Raw genomic sequence first — 19063 nt, 5'->3', positions numbered from 1 at the left:
GGGCGGCGGCGGCAGGGGCGGAGCGGGCGGCCGCCGGGGCTGGGACCCCCCTCCCGCCGCCAGAAGCCCCCCTCCTTCCAAGCTTAACCCCTCCAGCGCCGCGCCTCCCTCCGTGCCGCGCCCTTGCCGCCGGCGCGGTGCCCCGCAGCCCCTTACCTGCGGCCGCCCAGCCCCCCAATTCCAGCGGGTCTCGGCAGGTGAGGGGCAGAGGAGCCCGAGACGGGTCGCCGCTGAGTCCGGCCTGGAGTCTCAGACTGGAGTCTCGGTACTGCCCCGCTGGCCATCCAATGTGGCCAGCAGCACGGCCCCGGCCTGGACATCGGCCGGATCACCTCTCCGGACAGGCGCCACGCGGATCTCCCAGCATCTCCCAGGCCCACTACGGATCCGAAGGGCCTTCAACTCCCCGCCCCTGGGGACAGCCTGGCCCATGGGCTCAGCACTCCTGAGGGAGGCGGCCCCGCGGGACAAAGGGGTGGGGGATCCACTGAAACAGTCGGGAATTGGCTGAGGTAGCGTTGGGACCCAGTTCTGGAAAGTCATGCCAGGGCACCTCCTGCCCCTACTCCCGCCCCATCCCTTGGTCCTCGCCTCCGCGGCCGTCCCAGCACGGAGCGGGCGCCAGCAGGCCCCCACAGCCGGAACAGCCAGGGCTCAGGCAGGGCTTGGAACTGCTCCCCTTTGTGCTCCCACCCACTTCTTTAAACCCCAATCTCTCCAAAAATCGTCTGGCCTGGGGTCTTCAGCCCTCACAGTGGGTGGCTTTAAGCCTGGGCTCTAGGGCTGACCACCCCCTACCGGCAGAGGGCGAAGACAAGTCATCAAGCTCTCCAGAGCCTCCCAGTCCCTGCTTACAGAAAAGGGATGATTAATTATCACCTCAGAGTGCTGTTCTGAGCACTACGGAGGTCGGTATTTGTAAATGCTTGAAACGGTGGCTGGCACACACAATAAAGTGTCCTACAAACGTTAGCAATTTTCCTTTCAACAAAGAGTGACTGTTCAGCTTCAAGCTGATTCCCAGTCTCAGATGCCCTCCTGGGAAGCCCTGAAGGCCCCGTGCCCAGGAGCATCCCAAGTAAAGAGTTTCAAAACGGGATCAGTGCTAGGCCCCAGGAACTCCGAGGAGCTGTGATGACCACATTCGTGGACAGGACAGAGACCCTCGGATAAATGACTCCCAGCCACAGGACAGATGTCAGCTCTGCCAAGGCTGTGGCGACGGCAGGCAGTGACTGCGGCATTAGGGGCAGCCAAAGAAGGGGCCCTCCCCTCGGGGCCACCAGGCAGACTACGTGGGGGCAGCCCAACTATCTGGCCAAGTCCACACAGGGCAGGGAGATAGGAGCCACTCAGTCACAGGCCAGCTCCTCCACGGCCCTGGACTAACCAACCCCTGGCCCGGAATGCCAGGCTGAAAAGGATGACAGGGAAGCAGGGTTTCCAGAAATCCCAACCTGGCAAGGGTAACAGGCCTAAGAGACCCATAATCAAGGTGCCACGGGACCCCAGAGGGGGGGACATGGTTCCCTGACCTGGAAATGAAAGGCTTCATAAAGGAGGTAGCATTTGAAGCCAGTTTTGAGGAGAGAGTAGACATTTTTCAAGTGAGGAGGGAACTGGAGTGGGAACAGACTCTTCGGGTCTCCTTGCCCCTCAGACTGCAGGCTCCTCCCTCTCCCTGTCCACCAGCCTGGGTCGGGTAAGTGACCCCTGCCCAGCCCAGCCACACCTTTGGAGGGCCTGGGTTCTGCTCAGCCTTCAGCTGTAGAGGCCACAGTGCATGGACCACGAAGCAGACAGGTGACACACGTCGAGCGGAGGAGGGGCATGGACACTGTTTTATTGAGTGGCAGATGCAGGAGAGGCAGCTGGCGCCAGTGCAGAAGCGGAGGCGGCAGGTCATGCCAAGGTGCTGTGGGCATCTGGCAGCCAGGGCCATGCCCCCCATCCTAGGGGACAGCACAAGCTCACTATGACAGGAGTAGCAAGGAGCCGGCCAGGGGAAGAGGCGGCCACAGCTTCCCATGATCCTGGGCAAGAAGTGGCAGATGAACTTGGCACAGGGGCTTGGGACGGGGGGACTGGGGTCTGGGTGTTCTAGGGGGAGACAAGAAGGGGATCATGTCTGTGGGGTGGAGTAGAGACTGTGGTGGTGGCCACCTGGTCCCAGCACCTGGGAGAAGAGCAGAGGAGTGGTCCGTGTCTGGCTGCCCCCGCACCAGCCTGGCTCCCGCCCGATGGCACCGTACCAGCTGCCAGAGCCGAGGCTGCCCGACATGCTGCAGGCAGAGAAACAAGGATCAGTCCCAAGGCAGGGACCAGCGCCATATCCACAAGAGTTGGGGGAGGAAGAGAGGCTTAGCGCAAGGCCCAGTGCCCCGGCTTTCCAGCACCCAGGGCCTGAACCCTCTAGACTGTTGCAAAATGCATCATGGGGTGGAAACCAGAGGGGACCTCACCCAGGACAGAGAGAAAATGGGGGCCGGGCAGGGGTGGGGCCGAGGGGGAAAGTGGCAGGACCAGGCTCCAGATCCTCATGGCTCAATGGAGTGAGCTGGGAGCCCACAGGACCTGAGGCAGGGCCGGGGCTCCTACCTGGTGCTCTCGGTACGGCCATGCTCCCAGGAGCAGCCCTCGTCCTCACAGTGCCCGGCCCGGTCAAAGAAGTAGGAACGGGAGCCAAAGACCTGCCCGTTGAGGATGCGGCTGGTGCTCTAGGGGAGGAAACCACCATTCTGCTTTCTCCTGCCCCACCACTGGCTTCCCACAGCCCCGCCAGACCCCGGCCCAGGGATTCCCAGCGCCCACCCGTCTCCGCTGGCCCTCACCAGGTCCTGTGGGGGCCGGTGCACCCGGAAGAAGCCCACCAGCAGCGTGGTGGGCAGCAGCTCCCACACAAAGAGGATGAGGCCAAACACCAGGTAGCCTTTGTTCCCCAGGTCATTCACCAGGTCCGCCTGTGGGAAGGCAGGGGTTTGTGTCAGTCCACAACAGTGCCAGGGGGGCACCCAGACCGAGTCGAGGCCAACTGGGGGCCAAGAGCCACGGCTACTAAGGAGGCAGCCGACGTGCTGAATGCCCACCTGGTCAGAGACGTTGTACCAGTCATAATCGAAGGCATCCAGCCGGCTCCGGGGGGCCAAGGCCAGGGCTGCCAGGTTGTAGCAGGCCCGGCTGGCATAGAGCAGGACCATGGAGCCACCCATCGCTGCTGCCTGGCACACACTGGTCCCCTGGCGCAGATGACAACGGAGGACCCTCAGGGAGGGGAAGCTCCAGCTCCCTCTCTACCTGGAAGATCATGCCCAAAGACCCCAAGGAACACCCGGGGATCAGGGCTTGTGGCCCTACCTTGGCCTCCAGGTAGATGCTGGTGGAGGGCGCCCGCCGGGCGACAAGGCAGAGGCAGGCGGCAAGAGAGAGTGCGCAGATAACAAAGAGGGAGTCGCTCACCAGGACTCGCACCAGCAGGAGGGCCCAGGGCTGTGCCCGGCGCCGGCGGGACAGCACAGCACACAGCACATTCACCAGCAGAAAGAGCAGCGAGGCCCCCACGAAGGCCCCTCGGACAGCCAGCCTGCAGCCCACAGCATAGTCAGTCCCTGCCTGGCACTCAAGGGACCACCCAAACTCCCCCAGGTGTCAATCAGAACCAGTTCCGACCAATCCAGTCTGAACCCTGGCTCTCCAGTTTTACAGATGGGGAAACCGAGGCCCACAGAGCTCAGAAGGTGACTGACCGATGTGGTACAGTGGAAAGAGCACAGGACTGAGAGTCAGAGACCTGGGGTCAGGGGCACCCGGGTGGCTCAGTCAGTTGGGTGGTTGAGGGTCTGCCTCTGGCTGGGGTCATGAGTCCAGGCTTCCTGCTCAGAGGGGAGTCTGTTTCTCCCTCTCTCTGCCCCTCCTCCCCACTTGTGCACTCTCTCGCTCACTCTCCCTCTCTCAAATAAATTAATAAAATCTGAAAGAAAGAAAAAGAGAAAGAAAGAAGGAAAGGAAAGGAAGGAGGGGAAGGAAGGAAGGAAAAGGGAAAGGAAAGGGGACGGGAAGGGAAGAAAGAAACCTGGGTTTAAGTCCTGGCTCTGCCTTCTGCCAGATCTATGACCTTGAACATGTGGCTTTACCTTGCTGGGCCTCAGTTTTTTCATCTTTCAGATGGGGATAACAACAGCCTCACAGGGAAGTTGTAAAAATGTTTGTGAAAGCTCTTAATAAACTGCAAGACGTTATACAAACGACAAGCTTATCACCACCCAAGGTCAGCCAGAAGTGCACTCTGGGGCTTCCGAGGGCTGGGGAGTCCAGCTCTCCTCCATGACGCTGGGACCCCTTCCCTTCACACTAGCATGGATGGCTGTTTCGATCAACGCTGCCCTTCATGAGTGCAGGGCCTTTGCGGAGCCGTCCACACCACATGCCTAACTTTCCATGGCTCTTTTGCAAACATTTGCAAAGGTGTCCCCGCTTTGGCAATTCACAGGGTTGGGGGGGCAAGATATGGACACAAGGCTGCTCCCTGCCCCTGGCCTGGGGGATATGCCCAAATGTCCCGTGTACTTACAAGCCTCGGCTCATCTCCGGCCGGCGCTTCGCCTTGGCCTTGAACACAACCTGGGAGCAGAGATGCTCATCATTCCTTTGGGCCTGCCACCCCACAGCCCACCCCCACCCCGTTACCATGGTTACCTGGGCAAAGTAGAGGTTCATAAGTGTCAGTGTGAAGAACTGCAGGCAGACAGGGCAGCAGTAGAGAAGCCAAAAGGGCAGGGGTCCCAGACGGTTGGCTCGGGGGGTATCTCGGAAGTAGAAGGAGAAGAGGGTGGTGCGCAAGGCAGCCCAGAGCAGACAGAGCGCCAGGAACACTGTCTGATAGCTGAGACGCTTGTGCCCATACAGGAGCACCAGCCAGAGTTGGGCATATACCGAGAAGAAGAGCAGGGCATACAGAGTGGTGTAGGCCGCAGTCAGCCCCAGGGTCACAGCAGGAGGCAGCGCAGGCACCAGCCCAGCAGCGGGCACCAGGCCGGACAGGTTACTCTCCATGTCAGGAAGGGAGGCCTGAATCCCAGAGAAAGAGATGGAGGGGCTGGCAGGGGGCCAGGGAAATAAATATGGAGGGGTGGGAGTTGCAGGGTGCAGCGACAGCGATGGGGAGCTCAGGAGGAAAGAAGCTGCAGCTGGCCAGGCCCTTCCCCCTCAACAGAGGGACCCTGCCCTTGCAGCGGGGCACAGGCAGCCTGAGGCCTGGGCCCCTCACTCTGAGGCGTGGAAGGACAGACCCTCTGGAGGACAGAGGAGGGAACTGGGCAGGGTCTCCACCCTGGGCCAGCCCCAGCGCCAGGGTGAGAGGGTGCAGAGGCTGAAGGACAGGGGTCCCTGGCCTTGGTCGTTCGAGTCGTCCCGGCTGGAGGGGGAGAGCCGGCAGATACCCTTCGGCTGAAGGCAGCGGACGCTGCGGGGGACGCTCAACGCCCAGCTCTCCCCCTCCCCAAACTGGGGGTCTCTCTCCCCTCCAATAATCCGGATTGGGGATGGCCTCTGCTTTCTGTCCTCGGAATTTCGGACGCTGCCCCCACCCCACTCCCCACTGCATCCACTCTCCAGCCTCGGGGGGCGGGAGGAGGCCGACGCCGGGTCCTCCGGACGCCGCTGGGGGAGCCGGCTCTGGTCGCTGGGACCCGGGGCTCCGGCTCCCCAGCTCCCCGGCTCCCGCTGCTCCGCCCCCTCCTGCGCCTGCGCCTGCGCGGGCGTCGTTCGCTACGTTAAATGCGCAGGGTCTGGCCCCACCAGCTCCGCAGCCTCGCGCCGCGCCGCGTTCGGCGCGGAGCCGTTCGAGAATTGGCGCGAGGTGCGCCGCCGGCGGGCGCCAGGGGTTACTAGAGGCAGCGGGAGGCCGAGACGCTGGGGCGGAAGCGGATCCGGCGGATACCCGGGTGTGCCGTGCCCGGAGCCAACTGCCCTCGTTTGTTGGGGGGCCGCCAGTTCCCATGCTTCTCTTCCCTATCCCCAAATCGGGATTGCACCGCCTGGCCGGGGGGCGGCAACAACTTCCCCACACCGGCTCTCCGAGGGAAACTTCCGCCCACAGCCAAGATGGCCCCAGGGCTCCGCCCCCTGGGCTTAACCCGCAGGGCCCCATGGTCCCGGGGAGGCACGCCCGCCCCACTCCCTGGCCGGCCGCGGTTCCCGCTCACCTGGCTGGCTGCCTGCTCGGCGCGAAGCCCCCGCGAGTCCTACGGCCACCCTCAGCGGGGCCCCCTCTCCTGTGCCGGGGCAGTCATCCTGCCGGGGAGGAGGCTCCCTTGCTTATTTCGAGCGCTCCCGAGCTGGCGCGGAGAGTAGTACCCCCGAGGCGGGCGGTGCGAGGTTTCCACTGTGGGGAAGAGGGAGCGGGACTTCCCGACCCGGCTACCCAGTCCACACGGAGCAGTCACAACAGCAACAGTCGCATCCAGATGGAGCAGTAACAACAGCAACAACACCTGCATCGACGGCTGAGCTTCAACTGAAGCTTTGCAAAGTGCTTTCACCCACAGTAATCACCCCTCGGTTTACAAAGTTCACTGGCTTCTAAGGGAGGTGTCATTATCTTCATTTTACAGGAGTGGAGACTAAGGCCCAGAGGGGCTGAAGGGCTTGTCAGCAGAAGCCGGTCTCCAGGTTCCAAGTGGGGACCCCAGAGAATCCCTCATCTGCTCCCACACATGGCCCAGGCAAAAGGAAGTCGGGAACTGATCGGCGGGAGACGAGGAAGGGACCCAGGACGACCGCGGTGGGCAGGAAAGCAGGTCCGCCGGCGGGGGCGGAGCCTGCGCCGGGAGAGGCCACGCCCCCGGCCGGCCCTAGTGACATTTCAAGAGCTGATTGGGCCGGGTCGGTGACAGTTCCCGTTGCCCGGGCAACTAGGGCCGGGCTCCCTCTGTACTAGAGGGAGGCGGCAGGCCCGGGTCAGGGGCCTCGAGATCGGGCTTGGGGTAAGACTTGTGTACCGTCACTGAGGGCAGGTTGGGCCGGGGCCTAAGTAGGGGCCTGCGACTGCTTCACAGCACCAGGGCTCCAAAAGAGGAGATTTAGGTCCTGGGTGGACAGGCTGAACGACCTGCCCAGCTAGACTCAGTGGACAGATCTGGGCCCGGGAGGCAGGGTGAACCTGGGGTTCTAAGGTGGGAGAGGGAACTAGAGGCATCTGCTGCCCCCCCTTCACTGGCCACCGTTTGCCCCAGCTGTGCCCTGACTACCTTCCATCTTGCCCCCACAGCCCAGAGCATGTTCCAGATCCCAGAGTTTGAGCCCAGTGAGCAGGAAGACTCCAGCCCTGCAGATAGGGGCCTGGGCCCCAGCCCCACAGGGGACCAGCCCCCAGGCCCTGGCAAGCACCGGCAGACAGCCCCAGGCCTCCTAGGGGAAGCTGCTCACCCCCAGGGGCAGCCGGCCAGCAGCAACCACCATGGAGGTAGGTACCCACCCCCCAACCACCTGCCCATCCATCTTGCTCCCAGCCCAGTAGCTCCCCGCATCCCAGCTGCATCCTCACGCACTGGCTGGCTTCGAGTAAGTGCCTAACCTCTCTGCACCTCAGTTTCCTCTTCTGTAAAACAGAGCAATTAATCACCACCATTGTAGGGCTGTTGGGGTGATTAGCAGAAATATAAAGGAAGCACTTAATTATAGTGTCAGTGCATAGCAAATCCTCAAAAGAATGTAGCTGTTAGTGTAGGACCAGGACAGAAATCACCTAGAGACAGCCAGTGAGCCAGATAGGGGAAGTGACTTGCCTAAGGTCCCACTTGGTTGGCATTGCCTTTGATAGGAAGCGGGGCTGGAAGACTCCAAGGTGCCCTGTCCCAGGCTTTGCACCTTCCCCGAAATTGGACATTAGCCCCCAGGTGTATGCTTTCCTGCCCTGTGGCACACCCCCACGCTGGGGCCATCCTTGCCCCAAGGATGCCAAGGGCAAGTGACCTGAAGGGGTCTTTCCATATTCAGCGAGGGGACCCAGTGCTGAGAGGGGGAGGATGGGCACTGGAGAACAGAGGCCATTTCTCACCAGTACCCACCTTCCCAGTGCCCACCGCAGCCCACTCCACGTCTTGGCACCGGGAATAACCATAGAGATCTTCTGTAAACAAAACTCCTATCCCTAATGTCATGAAGCCGAAAATGACCCCGACCCCACATTCAGGAACAGGAAGTCCTCTTCCCCCACCTGCACACACACACTTCGTCAGACTGAACTCCACGGGCTTTCTTTAACTCCTTTACCGTCCACATCTTTGCCCTTGCTGCTCGCAGCTTCCCACCCACACCTTGCTGTTCCTCTTCATCTTCCCTGTCAAGGGCTTAATTTGTGCCCACCTGCTGCCCCAGCCCCCAGGGGTACGTCAGTGAACAAAAGAGAGAAAAGTCCTCGCCCTTTGCCCTTTGTAGTGCCTCAGGGTTCTACTTGGGTGGGAGGAGACAGGCTGTCAACAAACAAACAAACAAATGCTTTCTCTTTGGAATCCAGAGTCCTGGGGGGCTGGTGGAGTGACTAACTGATGTGGTCAGGCTCAGCTTTGCTAAGAGGCAACGTTTGAGCCAAGGTTGGAAGTGGTGAGGGGTGAGCCCTGCCCATCTCTGCGGAGAGACACATCCTGGCGGAGGGAAGGGCAAATGCAAAGGCCCTGAGGGCAGGACACAGTCTGGGCCGCTGAGGGGAGGAGAGGTAGAGATGCCGCAAGGGATGAATGGGGGGGGAGGGGCACCTGGGCAGGGCCTGCTTCCAGGCCTGTGTCGGACTCAGGCTTTCACTTGGAGTGAAAACACACAAGAGGGCTTTGAGCAGAGGCAGGGTGGTCTGGTTTGGGACCAAGAATATCGCCCGGCCCCCCCGTGTTGAGACTAGCCTGCATCGGGCAAAAACAGCCAAAACAGCCGGCGGGGGCGGAGAGGCTGCTGCGGAGTCCCAGTGAGGGAGGGGGATGGCTTGTGCGCGAAGGGTGACGGAGGAGGTGGTAAATAGCTGGGCTCTGGGTTAATTTTGAAGGTAGAACTGGCAGGATTTGCCAACAAACTGGGCGTGGGGTGTGTGGGCAAGAGAGTCGTCAGGGATGGCTGCAAGGAATCTGGCCTGGGCACCTGGAAGAGAGTTGCTGCTCTTAACTCTGATGGAACTGCGGCAAAATCAGGAGGCAGGTTTGGGCCAGGGCAGGCTAGAGGTGCCTTTTGGGGAGCCAGATGGAAGTTTCTAGGAGGGATAGGTCCAGGTGGGATTTATACACGTGGGAGTTGTCGATCACTGAGGTAGTGTTCTCTCGGGCCCTGGGAGCCAGTGGAGACAGGCAGGGGCCTGGGTTGGGCCTGGGCTGAGCCTGGGACTTTGGCCTTCGGAGGGCCACAGCAGAGGACGATCCCATGCTGGGGCCTGAGAAGGATTTGGCAGCAGTATGGGGGGGAAACCAGGAGGAGGCAGGGCCCAGCAGCAAGGGGATGCTTCTGGCTGGAGGAGGGCTGGGAGTAGAGGGCTGGAGTTGGCCAACAGGGCTGTTGCAGTTTGGGTTGGGGGGGGGCTGACCTCCTTTCAGTGGGGAGGGGTAACAGGAAGAGAGATGGAGACAGAAAGGAGAACCTACTCGAAGCTGTGCTCCAGGCAAGGGAGAAGAGAAGGCCCAGGGAGGATCAAGGAAAGGTGGTTTTGTTGTCGACCTTCTTATTTTTTTTTTTTAAGATTTTATTTATTTATTTGACAGAGAGACAGACAGCCAGCGAGAGAGGGAACACAAGCAGGGGAGTGCGAGAGGAAGAAGCAGGCTCCCAGCGGAGGAGCCTGATGCAGGGCTCGATCCCATGAATCTGGGATCACTCCCTGAGCCAAAGGCAGATGCTTACCGACTGAGCCACCCAGGCGCCCTGTTGTTCTTATTTTTTAAGGGGAAAGAAAATAGCCTGTCTATAAGCTGATGGGAGTAATCCAGGAGCCAGGGAACTACCAGATGAGGCCGACATCTAGCTAGAGAGATGTCCTTGAGTAGGAAAGAGGGGTCTGGCGCCTGGGGAGGGCTGGCTCAGCTAAACACAGGACAGTGGACATGGGTGCGTGGTCGTGGGTAGATATTCATGGGAAGAGGTTTCTCTTGTGGGTGCTGCCAGTTTCTCCAGGAAAGGATTGAAGGAGAGCATCAGGTTTGAAGGGGTCGTCCATCCCCAATCATAGAGCGTGCGAGGTGGGCTGGGCAATGTCAAGGGCCCCACTCGGTTTTATGGCCACAGATTTCTTTATTTCTTTTTTATTATAAATTTTTTTCTAAAGATTTTATTTATTGAGAGAGAGAGAGCATGAGTGGGTGGGAAGGGCAGAGGGAGAGGGAGAAGCATACTCCCTGCTGAGCAGGGAACCTGATGTAGGACTCGATCCCAGGACCCTGGGATCTGGGATCATGACCTGAGCCACTGACTGAGCCACCCAGGTGCCCAAGGCCATGAATTTCAATGGAGGTGGCCTGGCTCTGCTTTTCTCCAGCCACACTGGCTGCTGGGGGCTGTGGCGGCCAGGAGGGAGTTGGAGTTTAACCAGAGCTGTGCCTGTGTCAGCCCAGCTGCAGAGGGGTGCTCAAGGGTGCCTGCAAGGGAGGGAGTGGTTGGTGTGGGCTGTAAGCTTTCCCTGGAAGTTCTCTAGAGTGGGCTACCAAGGGAGGGAGCCCACCAGGGAGGAGGTGTGGGGCTTGGGATGGAGTTACTGAAGGTTCTATGGGGGCGGGGTGCTGAGAGCCAGAGCAGGGCTGGAGAAGGAGGGGCAGGGAAGGAGAGGCTGGAAAGCGGAAGGGCCATTTGGGTCCGAGGAATGAATGAAAACAGGACTGGAGGGAGCTCCTTCACCAGTGGGTTACGGCCTTGGGGGCGGGGGCGCCTAAGGCACTGATGGGAGGGGGCATCTCCCCCAGCTCCAGACCCTTCCAGGACGAAGTTGGGGAGGGAGACAGTAGCCATCACATGCAAGGACTGACTGAGTTCTTAAACTTTTGACTTAGTTTTCTTTTTATTTTTTTAATTTAAATTCAATTAATTAACATAGAGTGTATTACTAGTTTCAGAGGTGGAGGTCAGTGATTCATCAGTTGCACATAATACCCAGTGCTCATGCCATCGCGTGCCCTCCTTAACGTGCATCATCCAGTCACCCCATCCTCCTACCCCCCTCTTGATTTAGTTTTCTTTCCTTTTCTTTTCTTTTTTAAGATTTTATTATTTATTTCACGGAGAGAGAGAGGGAGAGAGAGAGCGGCAGGCAGAGGGAGAGGGAGAAGCTGGCTTCCCTGTGAGCAGAGAGTCTGGCAGGACACCGGGCTGGATCCCAGGCCCCTGGGATCATGACCTGAGCTGAAGGCAGGTGCTTCGCTGACTGAGCCCCCCAGGCGCCCCTTGACTTAGTTTTCAATGCCTAAAAAGCAAATGATTTTCCCATTAAAGATCAAGTGCCACGGCCTGCGGGAGCCACAGAGCCCCTGCCCCCTCCAGACGGGCAGAGTCCCGTCACTCTTCATATCCCCTGCCCCCTGGCCCTGTGGGACTGGACTGTCCGTGTCCCCAGGGCAGAGACTGTGCCACCTTTTGTGCTGTGACAGCCCCAGCGCATAGGCCAGTGCCTGGGACAGGTAGGTGCAGGGTGAGCCGCGGGCGTGTGTGGATGCTGGAGAGGGAAGCAGGAACGCCCAAAGGTTTCAAACGCTGCTCCACCCTCCATTAGCAGGTGGAATCTGAGCAGGCTGGTTAACGGTCTGCCTCAGCTTTCGTATCTGGAAAATGAGACTAGAATTCGTTCTTCCTTCTTGTAGGGGGGATCTGATCGGTTAATATAGGAAAGGTGCTGGGACGCCTGGGTGACTCAGTCGGTCAGGTGCCTGCCTTCTGCTCAGGTCATGATCCCAGAGTCCCAGGATGGAGCCCCTCATCAGGCTCCCTGCTCAGTGTGGAAGCTGCTTTTCCCTCGGCCCCTCCTCACCCTGTGCGTGTTCTCTCTCACTCTGTCTCTCTCTCAAATAAATAAAATCTTAAAAAAAAAAAAAAAAGCTCCTCTTAAAAAAACAACAACATAGGAAAAGTGCTTAGAAACAGCGCCTGAGGGGCGCCTGGGTGGCATAGCGGTTAAGCGTCTGCCTTCGGCTCAGGGCGTGATCCTGGCGTTACGGGATCGAGCCCCACATCAGGCTCCTCTGCTATGAGCCTGCTTCTTCCTCTCCCACTCCCCCTGCTTGTGTTCTCTCTCTCGCTGGCTGTCTCTATCTCTGTCAAATAAATAAATAAAATCTTTAAAAAAAAAAAACAAAACAACAACAACAACATAGGAAAAGTGCTTAGAAACAGCGCCTGGCCCAGAGGGCCGTTTGCTGTTCTGACTGTTACTGCAAGTTGCTGTTATTGGTTTTCTTTCTTTTCTTTTTTTTTTTTTTTTTTTTTTTTTTTTTGGTCAGAATGAGGGCACAGGCAGGGGGAGCAACAGGCAGAGGTAGAAGCAGGCTCCCTGCATCCCAGGACCCTGGAGTCATGACCTGAGCGGAAGGCAGATGCTTAACCAACTGAACCACCCGGGGGTCCCTGTTGTTATCCTGAGTTGGCCCTGGCTCTGAGCGGAGCTGAGGGCTAACCTATGCCCTCCTGATAATGGATCAAGTATATAGAAGCAGAATGTAAAGGCCTTGAAAGCCACACTGAAGAGTTTGGACTTTACCTCCTCGGCAGTGGGGAGCCATAGAAGGTTATAGGCAGAGGACAGACACATTTGGGTTTAGAGCAGGGGGTGGCAAACCACAGCCACACGCTAAATCCCTATTTTTTGTCAGCCCATGAGCTAAGAATGGTTTCGACGTTTTAAAAATTTTAGTGGAATACAGCAACACAGTTATTATATACCGTTTATGGTTTCTTTCAAGCTGTGACTACAAAACTGAGTAGTTGCAACAGAGACTGTGGGGCCTGCAATGCCCAAAATATTTCCTCCCTGGCCTTTTACAGAAAGCATTTGCTAGCCCCTGCTCTAGAGTGTTTTCTCATTTAGCAGCTCTGAGCAAGATGGGGTGTGTTCTTGGCCAGGAAGGGATTTCTGTACCCCAGATGGCTTTAGGGTAGACAGGGGTCTGGGCTGAGGCCCGTAGGTGCTGCAAGCTGACGGGCCTCATGTGCCTGCTCAGTCTGGGGCACTGCACGGCTGCCACGCCGCTCCGCCTGCTGGTGGGGGGCAAACAGTATGGGAGCACCCGCATGCAGGAGGTCAGAGGTCAGGATCACACCCCGCACTGCCTGAGGGCACAGCTTCACCGCTTCAAGCCGCCTGGAACATCATGGAACACCACCATTTCAATGAAGCGTGTCAGATGCTCTCAGAAGTGTGAACTTGGATGTGTCCGGCCCCTCCCGCTTACCCAGAATCCCCATGGTAAAGAACTTAAAGCTTTGCTGGGGCTTGGGGCTCCCCCACCCACGCCTCAGGCGGGCCTTCGGAGAGGATGGTGTGAGCGGGCAAGCCTGAGCAGCCACCCCGGCTCACACCCAGGCAGGAGCCACTCCCGGCCTCCCATTTCACTTCCCCAGAATGGGGAGAGGCCACCTCTGTCCTGCCCAGGAATGTGTAGGGGCAAGAGCTGATTCGAGGGTGGGATGGTTCAGAGTGAGCATGTCCACTCCCCAGGGAGTTCCCAGGAAATTCCTCAGGTTTTTTTCCAGTAAAAAGGACACTTTTAAAAGCTCAGTTTACACAAATGGTCATCATTCTGGTGGTGGCTGGCTTGGCATGCCTAAGTCCATGACTTTGGTGCAAATAGCCTGCCCCATGGGATAGGCTCCTGGTAGGGCTGGCACTCACAGAAGGCCCAGAGGTCCCCAAATGGCAGCCCCGAGGTGGCCCGTGGTGCTGATGTTGGGAACCTGGGGCACAAGCATGAAGCACACAGGCCCTGGAGCCAGACTGGTTGGGTTTGGATCCCAGCTCTGCCACCTGCTAGCTGTGTGACATTGGGGAAGCGACTTACCCTCTCTGTGCCTTAGTTTTGTCCTCTGTAAAATGGGGACAGTGAAGAACCTTCCTCATAGGGTGCGGTGGGGATGTAATGAATCGATTCAGGTGAAGCACTTCCAACCTGACATGGCCAGTGCTCTTCTGCTTGTCCTGATTCCTGGGCGAGGGGGCGGCGGCCACCCGCAGGTCACTCACTTCCTGACTCTTGGACCTTGCGTCTGTCAGGTACGGTGGTTGTATGCATTCTTAAAAGCTAGTAAAGGAGAACAGCTGACGTTCCTTGAGCCCTCAGGTGGCCAGGAGGGTGTGCCCACTGCAGCACCTCTGGCAGGTTCCTAACCTCTAGGTGCCTCCGCTTCTTCATCTGTAACATAAGGGAAGGTAGCAGGTGCCTTACTGGGAAGCGCGAGGTTTCAGGATGTAAGAGGGGCAGAACCTGGTGCTCCCCCTTGTCTCCCCTGTTGTCAGGGTGGTCCTGGGAGACGGACTGCCCTCATTTCTTTTATTTTTTAAGATTTTATTTATTTGAGAGAGAGAGGAAGAGCATGAGTGGGGGGAGGGGCAGAGCAGGGAGCCTGACTCGGGGCTCAGTGCCGGAACCCTGGATCATGACCTGAGCCGAAGGCAGACAGTTAACGGCTGAGCCACCCAGGCTCCCCCCTCCTTTTTTTTTTTTTTAATTTTATTTATTAGAGACATCATGAGCTGGGGGAGAGGCAGACTCCCCCCCTGGGCAGGAAGCCCAATTAGGGGCTTGATCCCAGGACCCTGGGATCATGACGAGCTGAAGGCAGACACCCACCTGATCGAGCCACCCAGGCACCCCTGCCCGAATTTCACAGAGGAAGACGCTGGGGCCCCAACAGGTTAGAAGAGGGCCCAAGGTGGGGCATCTGGGTGGCTCATTTGGTTGGGCATCTGCCTTTGGCTCAGGTTGTGATCCCAGGGTCCTGGAATTGAGCCCCACAGCTCCTTGGGCTCCGTGGTCAGGAGGGAGTCTGATTCTCCCCCTCCCTCTGCCCCACCCCCCTGCCCATACGCATGTGCTCTCTTCCTCTCTCTCTCTCTCAAATAAATAAATAGAATCTTAAAAGGCGGGGAGGTCCAAGATCACAAAGCAGGAATCTGGTCGAGGTAAGGCACCTGCCTCTGCCCACGCCCCCACGCCCCATGGACCTGGAAAGTGCTCTGTAGATCGGCCTGTTCTTATCAAGGGTCTTTTTATTCCTGACCTTCCAGCCCACATCGCGAGTGCCGATTTCTGATTTAGCTGCCTGATCCCTACTCCCACCTCACTCCTCAGAGGCCTTATGGTGTTTCTGCCTGACCTCAGGCACTTTGGTGAAGCTCAGAACAGCCAGGAGCTCTGACCACCCTCTTAACCTAGGCCTTTCTGGATCCAGCACCCTCTTCCCTTCTTAGCTTTCTTAGCCACGTCTCTGGAGCTGGGCCCCTTGGAGGCCCTGCAGCCCCTGAAAGTGACCTGCAGGGCTTTGCCTAAGGTCCTTTGGGAGAAGATGAGACACTGTTACCCTGGCTTCAGAGCCTAAATCTTACTTCTTCCAGAATGTCTTCCCAGGGGCTTTGAGCACCTTCCCCCGCACTTGTTTTCATGATGCCTTTCACACGACTAGGTAGCTCTGGGTTTTTGCTCCTGGGAGTGGTTCTAGGTCTTTGTTGGTCTAGTTTTGGGGGTGGGGTTGACAGGAATGGAGGGATGGCACACAGTACACAGGTCAGACACAACACAGGAGAGGGGAGCGTGAATGACAACCCACCGTGTACTTTCAGCTTTCAGAGCACTTTCACACTCTGTTTTATGTGACCTTTCCACAGCCACTGGTAGTAGGGGATGGGTCAGTCCCCACACAGAGGTGAGCATACCGGCTCAGAGTTGAAGGGTGGTCTGATAAGGGAAGAGGTGTAGCTCAGTTGTTGATCAGTGGACTCTGGAGTCCAAGAAACCTCTAGAGACTTCCAACCTGAGAGTGTCATACTGTGTGACCGTGGACAAGTCACCGCTCTCTAAGCCTCTGTCTTCTCGTCTGTAAAATGGAGGCAGTGTTAGGACTCACTTTTTAGGATGGTTAGGAGCATAATGAGAGAATTCCCAGGGCTGGCACATAGTAAGTGCTCCAGAATCATTACCGTAAAGTCAACAGACCCTTCCAGACTCGTTCCCCAAAGCGGGTGCTTTGGGAGGTACAGACAGGCAGCTGACAGGTCCTTGCTCTCCAGGGACCCAAGGTCTCCCTAGGCCACAACAGGGAAACAAATGGGCCCCAGCACATCACTTGCAGAGCTGGAGTTCAGCCCTGCCTAGGGCAGGAGACCTCATCCAGGTGATTGATTTCCTCGAGGGAGTGCGCTGAGGCCTCGTGGTCTTGGCGTTGATAACTATACTTCTGCCCTTATTTTATGGCAGGCACAGAGCAGAGGTCATTTAATACACTAAGCCCCATTATTGGGGCTCAATTAAGATTTATGGGATTAATGAGAAGTTAATTCGAATCTTCACAAAAGCCCCAGCAGCTTCCCTCACTTTTCATATGAAGGAACTGAACTGGGGCTCCGAGGTACTGTGAGGTACCTGGGAAGGTGCCGTGCACACAGAGACATCAGCGGGCGGGGAGTTAGTGCAGAGGCCTTTGGCAAGGCTACGGGCGCAGAGGAGTGGAGACTCATGTCGCCCCTGTCCCCTGTGCAGGCGCTGGGGCTGTGGAGCCCCGGAGTCGCCACAGCTCGTACCCCGCGGGGACCGAAGAGGATGAAGGGTTGGAGGAGGAAGAGCTCAGCCCTTTCCGGGGGCGCTCGAGCTCAGCGCCCCCCAACCTCTGTGCTGCACTGCGCTATGGCCGCGAGCTCCGGAGGATGAGCGACGAGTTCCAGGGCTCCTTCAAGGTGAGTGTCGGGCTCTGTAGTTCCAGGACCCCTCCTCTCCCTCTGGCCTGACCCTTCCTGAGTCCCACGGCCTGCCGGTATCTGTAGTGCAGACCGTGCGTCAAGAGGCTAAACCGCCTGAGTTCCCCAAATCCTCAGGGCGCGAGGCATGCCGGTATTAGTGCGCCCGGTCGGCCCCTTTCTGATATCCGGGTTCTTTGGCCTCAACTTCAGAAGTAGTTCTTGAATTGCCGTCCCGGCTTCGCGGCTAGGTCTCGGGCTCTGGCGCTTACAGGTTTCTAGGCGTTCTCTCCCCGCGCCCCTGGCGCGGTGTGTCTGGGATCTAACCAGCCCCATTCCGAAGGGCCCGAGCGATCCTCCAAGCTTCCTAAAGTGGTCAGGAGGCCCCTTGGTACAAGGTATGCTGGGAGCTACGGTCTTTAGGTCCGCCGGCATCTCAATTCGCGGTGGGATTCCGGAGGTGGAGGGCTGCGACTTGGGATTCCAGGACGAGCTAACTCGTTTAACCCTTTCCTCCTCCCATCCCGAAGGGACTTCCTCGCCCGAAGAGCGCGGGCACAGCGACGCAGATGCGACAAAGCCCCAGCTGGACGCGCGTCATCCAGTCCTGGTGGGATCGGAACTTGGGGAGAGGAGGCTCCGCCCCCTCCCAATGACCCGTCCCACAGCCGAAACTCCCCCCCTTTCCGGCGCCGCCGGCGGCCATCTTGGGTGTGGGCGGAAGTCTTTTATGCAGGCTTTATGCAAGAAAGAGGATCAGTTCTTTCCTTTTCGAAGGAGGCGATCTGACCCCAAAGCCCGATTCCCTTCCGGTGTGTACCAGGAGGACAGAGGGGTTTGGCCCCGTCGGAAGTTTTGAAGTTTATCGGTCCTTAGCCGCCGGAAGTGGCCCCGTGACCCCGCCCCCGGCGCTGGGCTAGCCCTAGCGTCTGCGCCAAGTTGCAAGTCGGGAAAGTCCTGACTTCACCAGAACCTTTTCCTGCGCGGTATCGCTGTGGGTCGTCGCTTGCAACGAAATGTGCTAATAAAAGCCGCCTTTGTGCCGCCGAGTCTCCTCTCTCCGTCGCTTGGGGCTTCACCGGGAGGGGAAGCGCTAGTACTGAGTTTCAAAAGATGCCCTCGCTTTACACATAAGGGAAACCGAGGCGCTTTTTGAGTGACTTATCCTGGAACGGAGACCAGGAAGGGGTCCAGGCGGCGACCAGAGCCAGGGCTGCTTGGCCTCGGGAAAGCAGAGCGCAGGCGGACCTCGGGGACTTCCAGGTCCTTATCTCTAATATGGTAATTGGGAACTGCAGGCCGGCCGGCCGCCGGAATTCCGCACTCTGCAAACCGTGCCGCCGTCCCCCAGGGAGGGTCATTTGTTCCTATTTGGGTCAGTCCTTTTAAACAGCTACTGTGTGGCCGGCCTGGGGCCAGCTCTGTTCAGGGAACTGGCAGGACACGCAGAGCGGGGGAGGGGGCAACGGAAGGCTGGGCTCAGGGCTGTGACTGTACCGGTCACTAGGGAACTGAGAAGCTTCACCAGGACCTGGGAGCAGAGCTCGGAGCTTAATTCCAGAAAGATTTATTGGCGCCCCCTGTAGACGAGCCAGCGCTTGGTACTGAGTATACAGAGATGAATTACGCCACGGCTCGGCCTCAGAAGCTTCCTGGCAGGGGGTAGAGACGGCCTCTCGAAGTGGAGTTACCGCCATCTGAGTGCTGTAACAGGGACTCAGAACGGGGTGAGGGCGGCTCCCTCCGGCAAGGGGAAGTCCCGGAGGGCTTCAGGGAGGAGGTGAGTTAGCGCTGGGACTTGAAGAAAGAGATGGAGGAGGGAGCTGTCGTTCCCTGTAGAGAAAAGAGTTGGACCCATGGAGGGCCGGGGGGCAGCAGCAGAGGCCAGGATTCTGAGGGGGCTGGAATGTCATCCCCGGGGAGTTTGGAGTTTAGCCTGGCTTTTAAGGACCCAGGGACTGACATCGAGTGTTTCTGTAAGTAAAGGGAAGCCAAACAGGAAGATAGGCCTTGGTGGCTGAAGGGCCTGGCCAGGGAATAGACTAGGACAATCTGGGGACAGGACCAGGCCTGACCACAGAAGCAGGGAGCCTTTGGGCAATGATATTACCCCTGAGGGAGCAGGGTGAGGGGAGAGGCCCCCAGCCCTGGGAAGGGCCAGCTCTGGAA

The 19063-nt window shown here is 58.4% G+C and overlaps 3 protein-coding genes across 5 annotated transcripts in view; 1 reads left to right on the top strand and 2 right to left on the bottom strand.

Annotated features, from left to right (window-relative positions):
- KCNK4 (potassium two pore domain channel subfamily K member 4) overlaps positions 1–1600 on the bottom strand; it is a 9162-nt gene extending 7562 nt beyond the window's left edge. Inside the window, exon 1 of the mRNA XM_034645590.1 lies at positions 157–1600. The gene's annotated coding sequence lies outside the window, so the exon portion shown is untranslated. The remainder of the gene's footprint in view (positions 1–156) is intronic.
- Positions 1601–1875: 275 nt separating this feature from the next.
- On the bottom strand, positions 1876–6338 carry GPR137 (G protein-coupled receptor 137). Of its 2 annotated transcripts, none has more exons than XM_034645588.1 (8): positions 6201–6338; positions 4693–5064; positions 4568–4617; positions 3355–3580; positions 3087–3236; positions 2812–2960; positions 2599–2717; positions 1876–2282 (listed from the first exon to the last, which is right to left on the bottom strand). In XM_034645588.1, exons 2-8 carry the CDS (start codon positions 5047–5049, stop codon positions 2101–2103), a joined length of 1233 nt encoding a protein of 410 aa, XP_034501479.1. In that variant the 5' UTR covers positions 5050–5064; positions 6201–6338; the 3' UTR covers positions 1876–2100. The 2 variants fall into 2 exon arrangements, with proteins under 2 accessions (XP_034501479.1, XP_011219928.1); XM_011221626.3 differs by having other exon boundaries at positions 2832–2960.
- A 324-nt stretch (positions 6339–6662) lies between these two features.
- On the top strand, positions 6663–17943 carry BAD (BCL2 associated agonist of cell death). Of its 2 annotated transcripts, none has more exons than XM_034645591.1 (4): positions 6663–6794; positions 7265–7459; positions 16701–16894; positions 17425–17943. In XM_034645591.1, exons 2-4 carry the CDS (start codon positions 7273–7275, stop codon positions 17548–17550), a joined length of 507 nt encoding a protein of 168 aa, XP_034501482.1. In that variant the 5' UTR covers positions 6663–6794; positions 7265–7272; the 3' UTR covers positions 17551–17943. The 2 variants fall into 2 exon arrangements, with proteins under 2 accessions (XP_034501482.1, XP_002916713.1); XM_002916667.4 differs by lacking the exon at positions 6663–6794 and adding an exon at positions 6820–6980.
- The last annotated feature ends 1120 nt before the right edge of the window (positions 17944–19063 follow it).

The sequence above is a fragment of the Ailuropoda melanoleuca genome, chromosome 16, assembly GCF_002007445.2.
Source record: "Ailuropoda melanoleuca isolate Jingjing chromosome 16, ASM200744v2, whole genome shotgun sequence".
NCBI classification, from domain to species: Eukaryota; Metazoa; Chordata; class Mammalia; order Carnivora; family Ursidae; genus Ailuropoda; species Ailuropoda melanoleuca.
The sequence above is the reverse complement of the archived record's forward strand: the minus strand, read 5'-3'. Positions and strand labels throughout refer to the sequence as shown.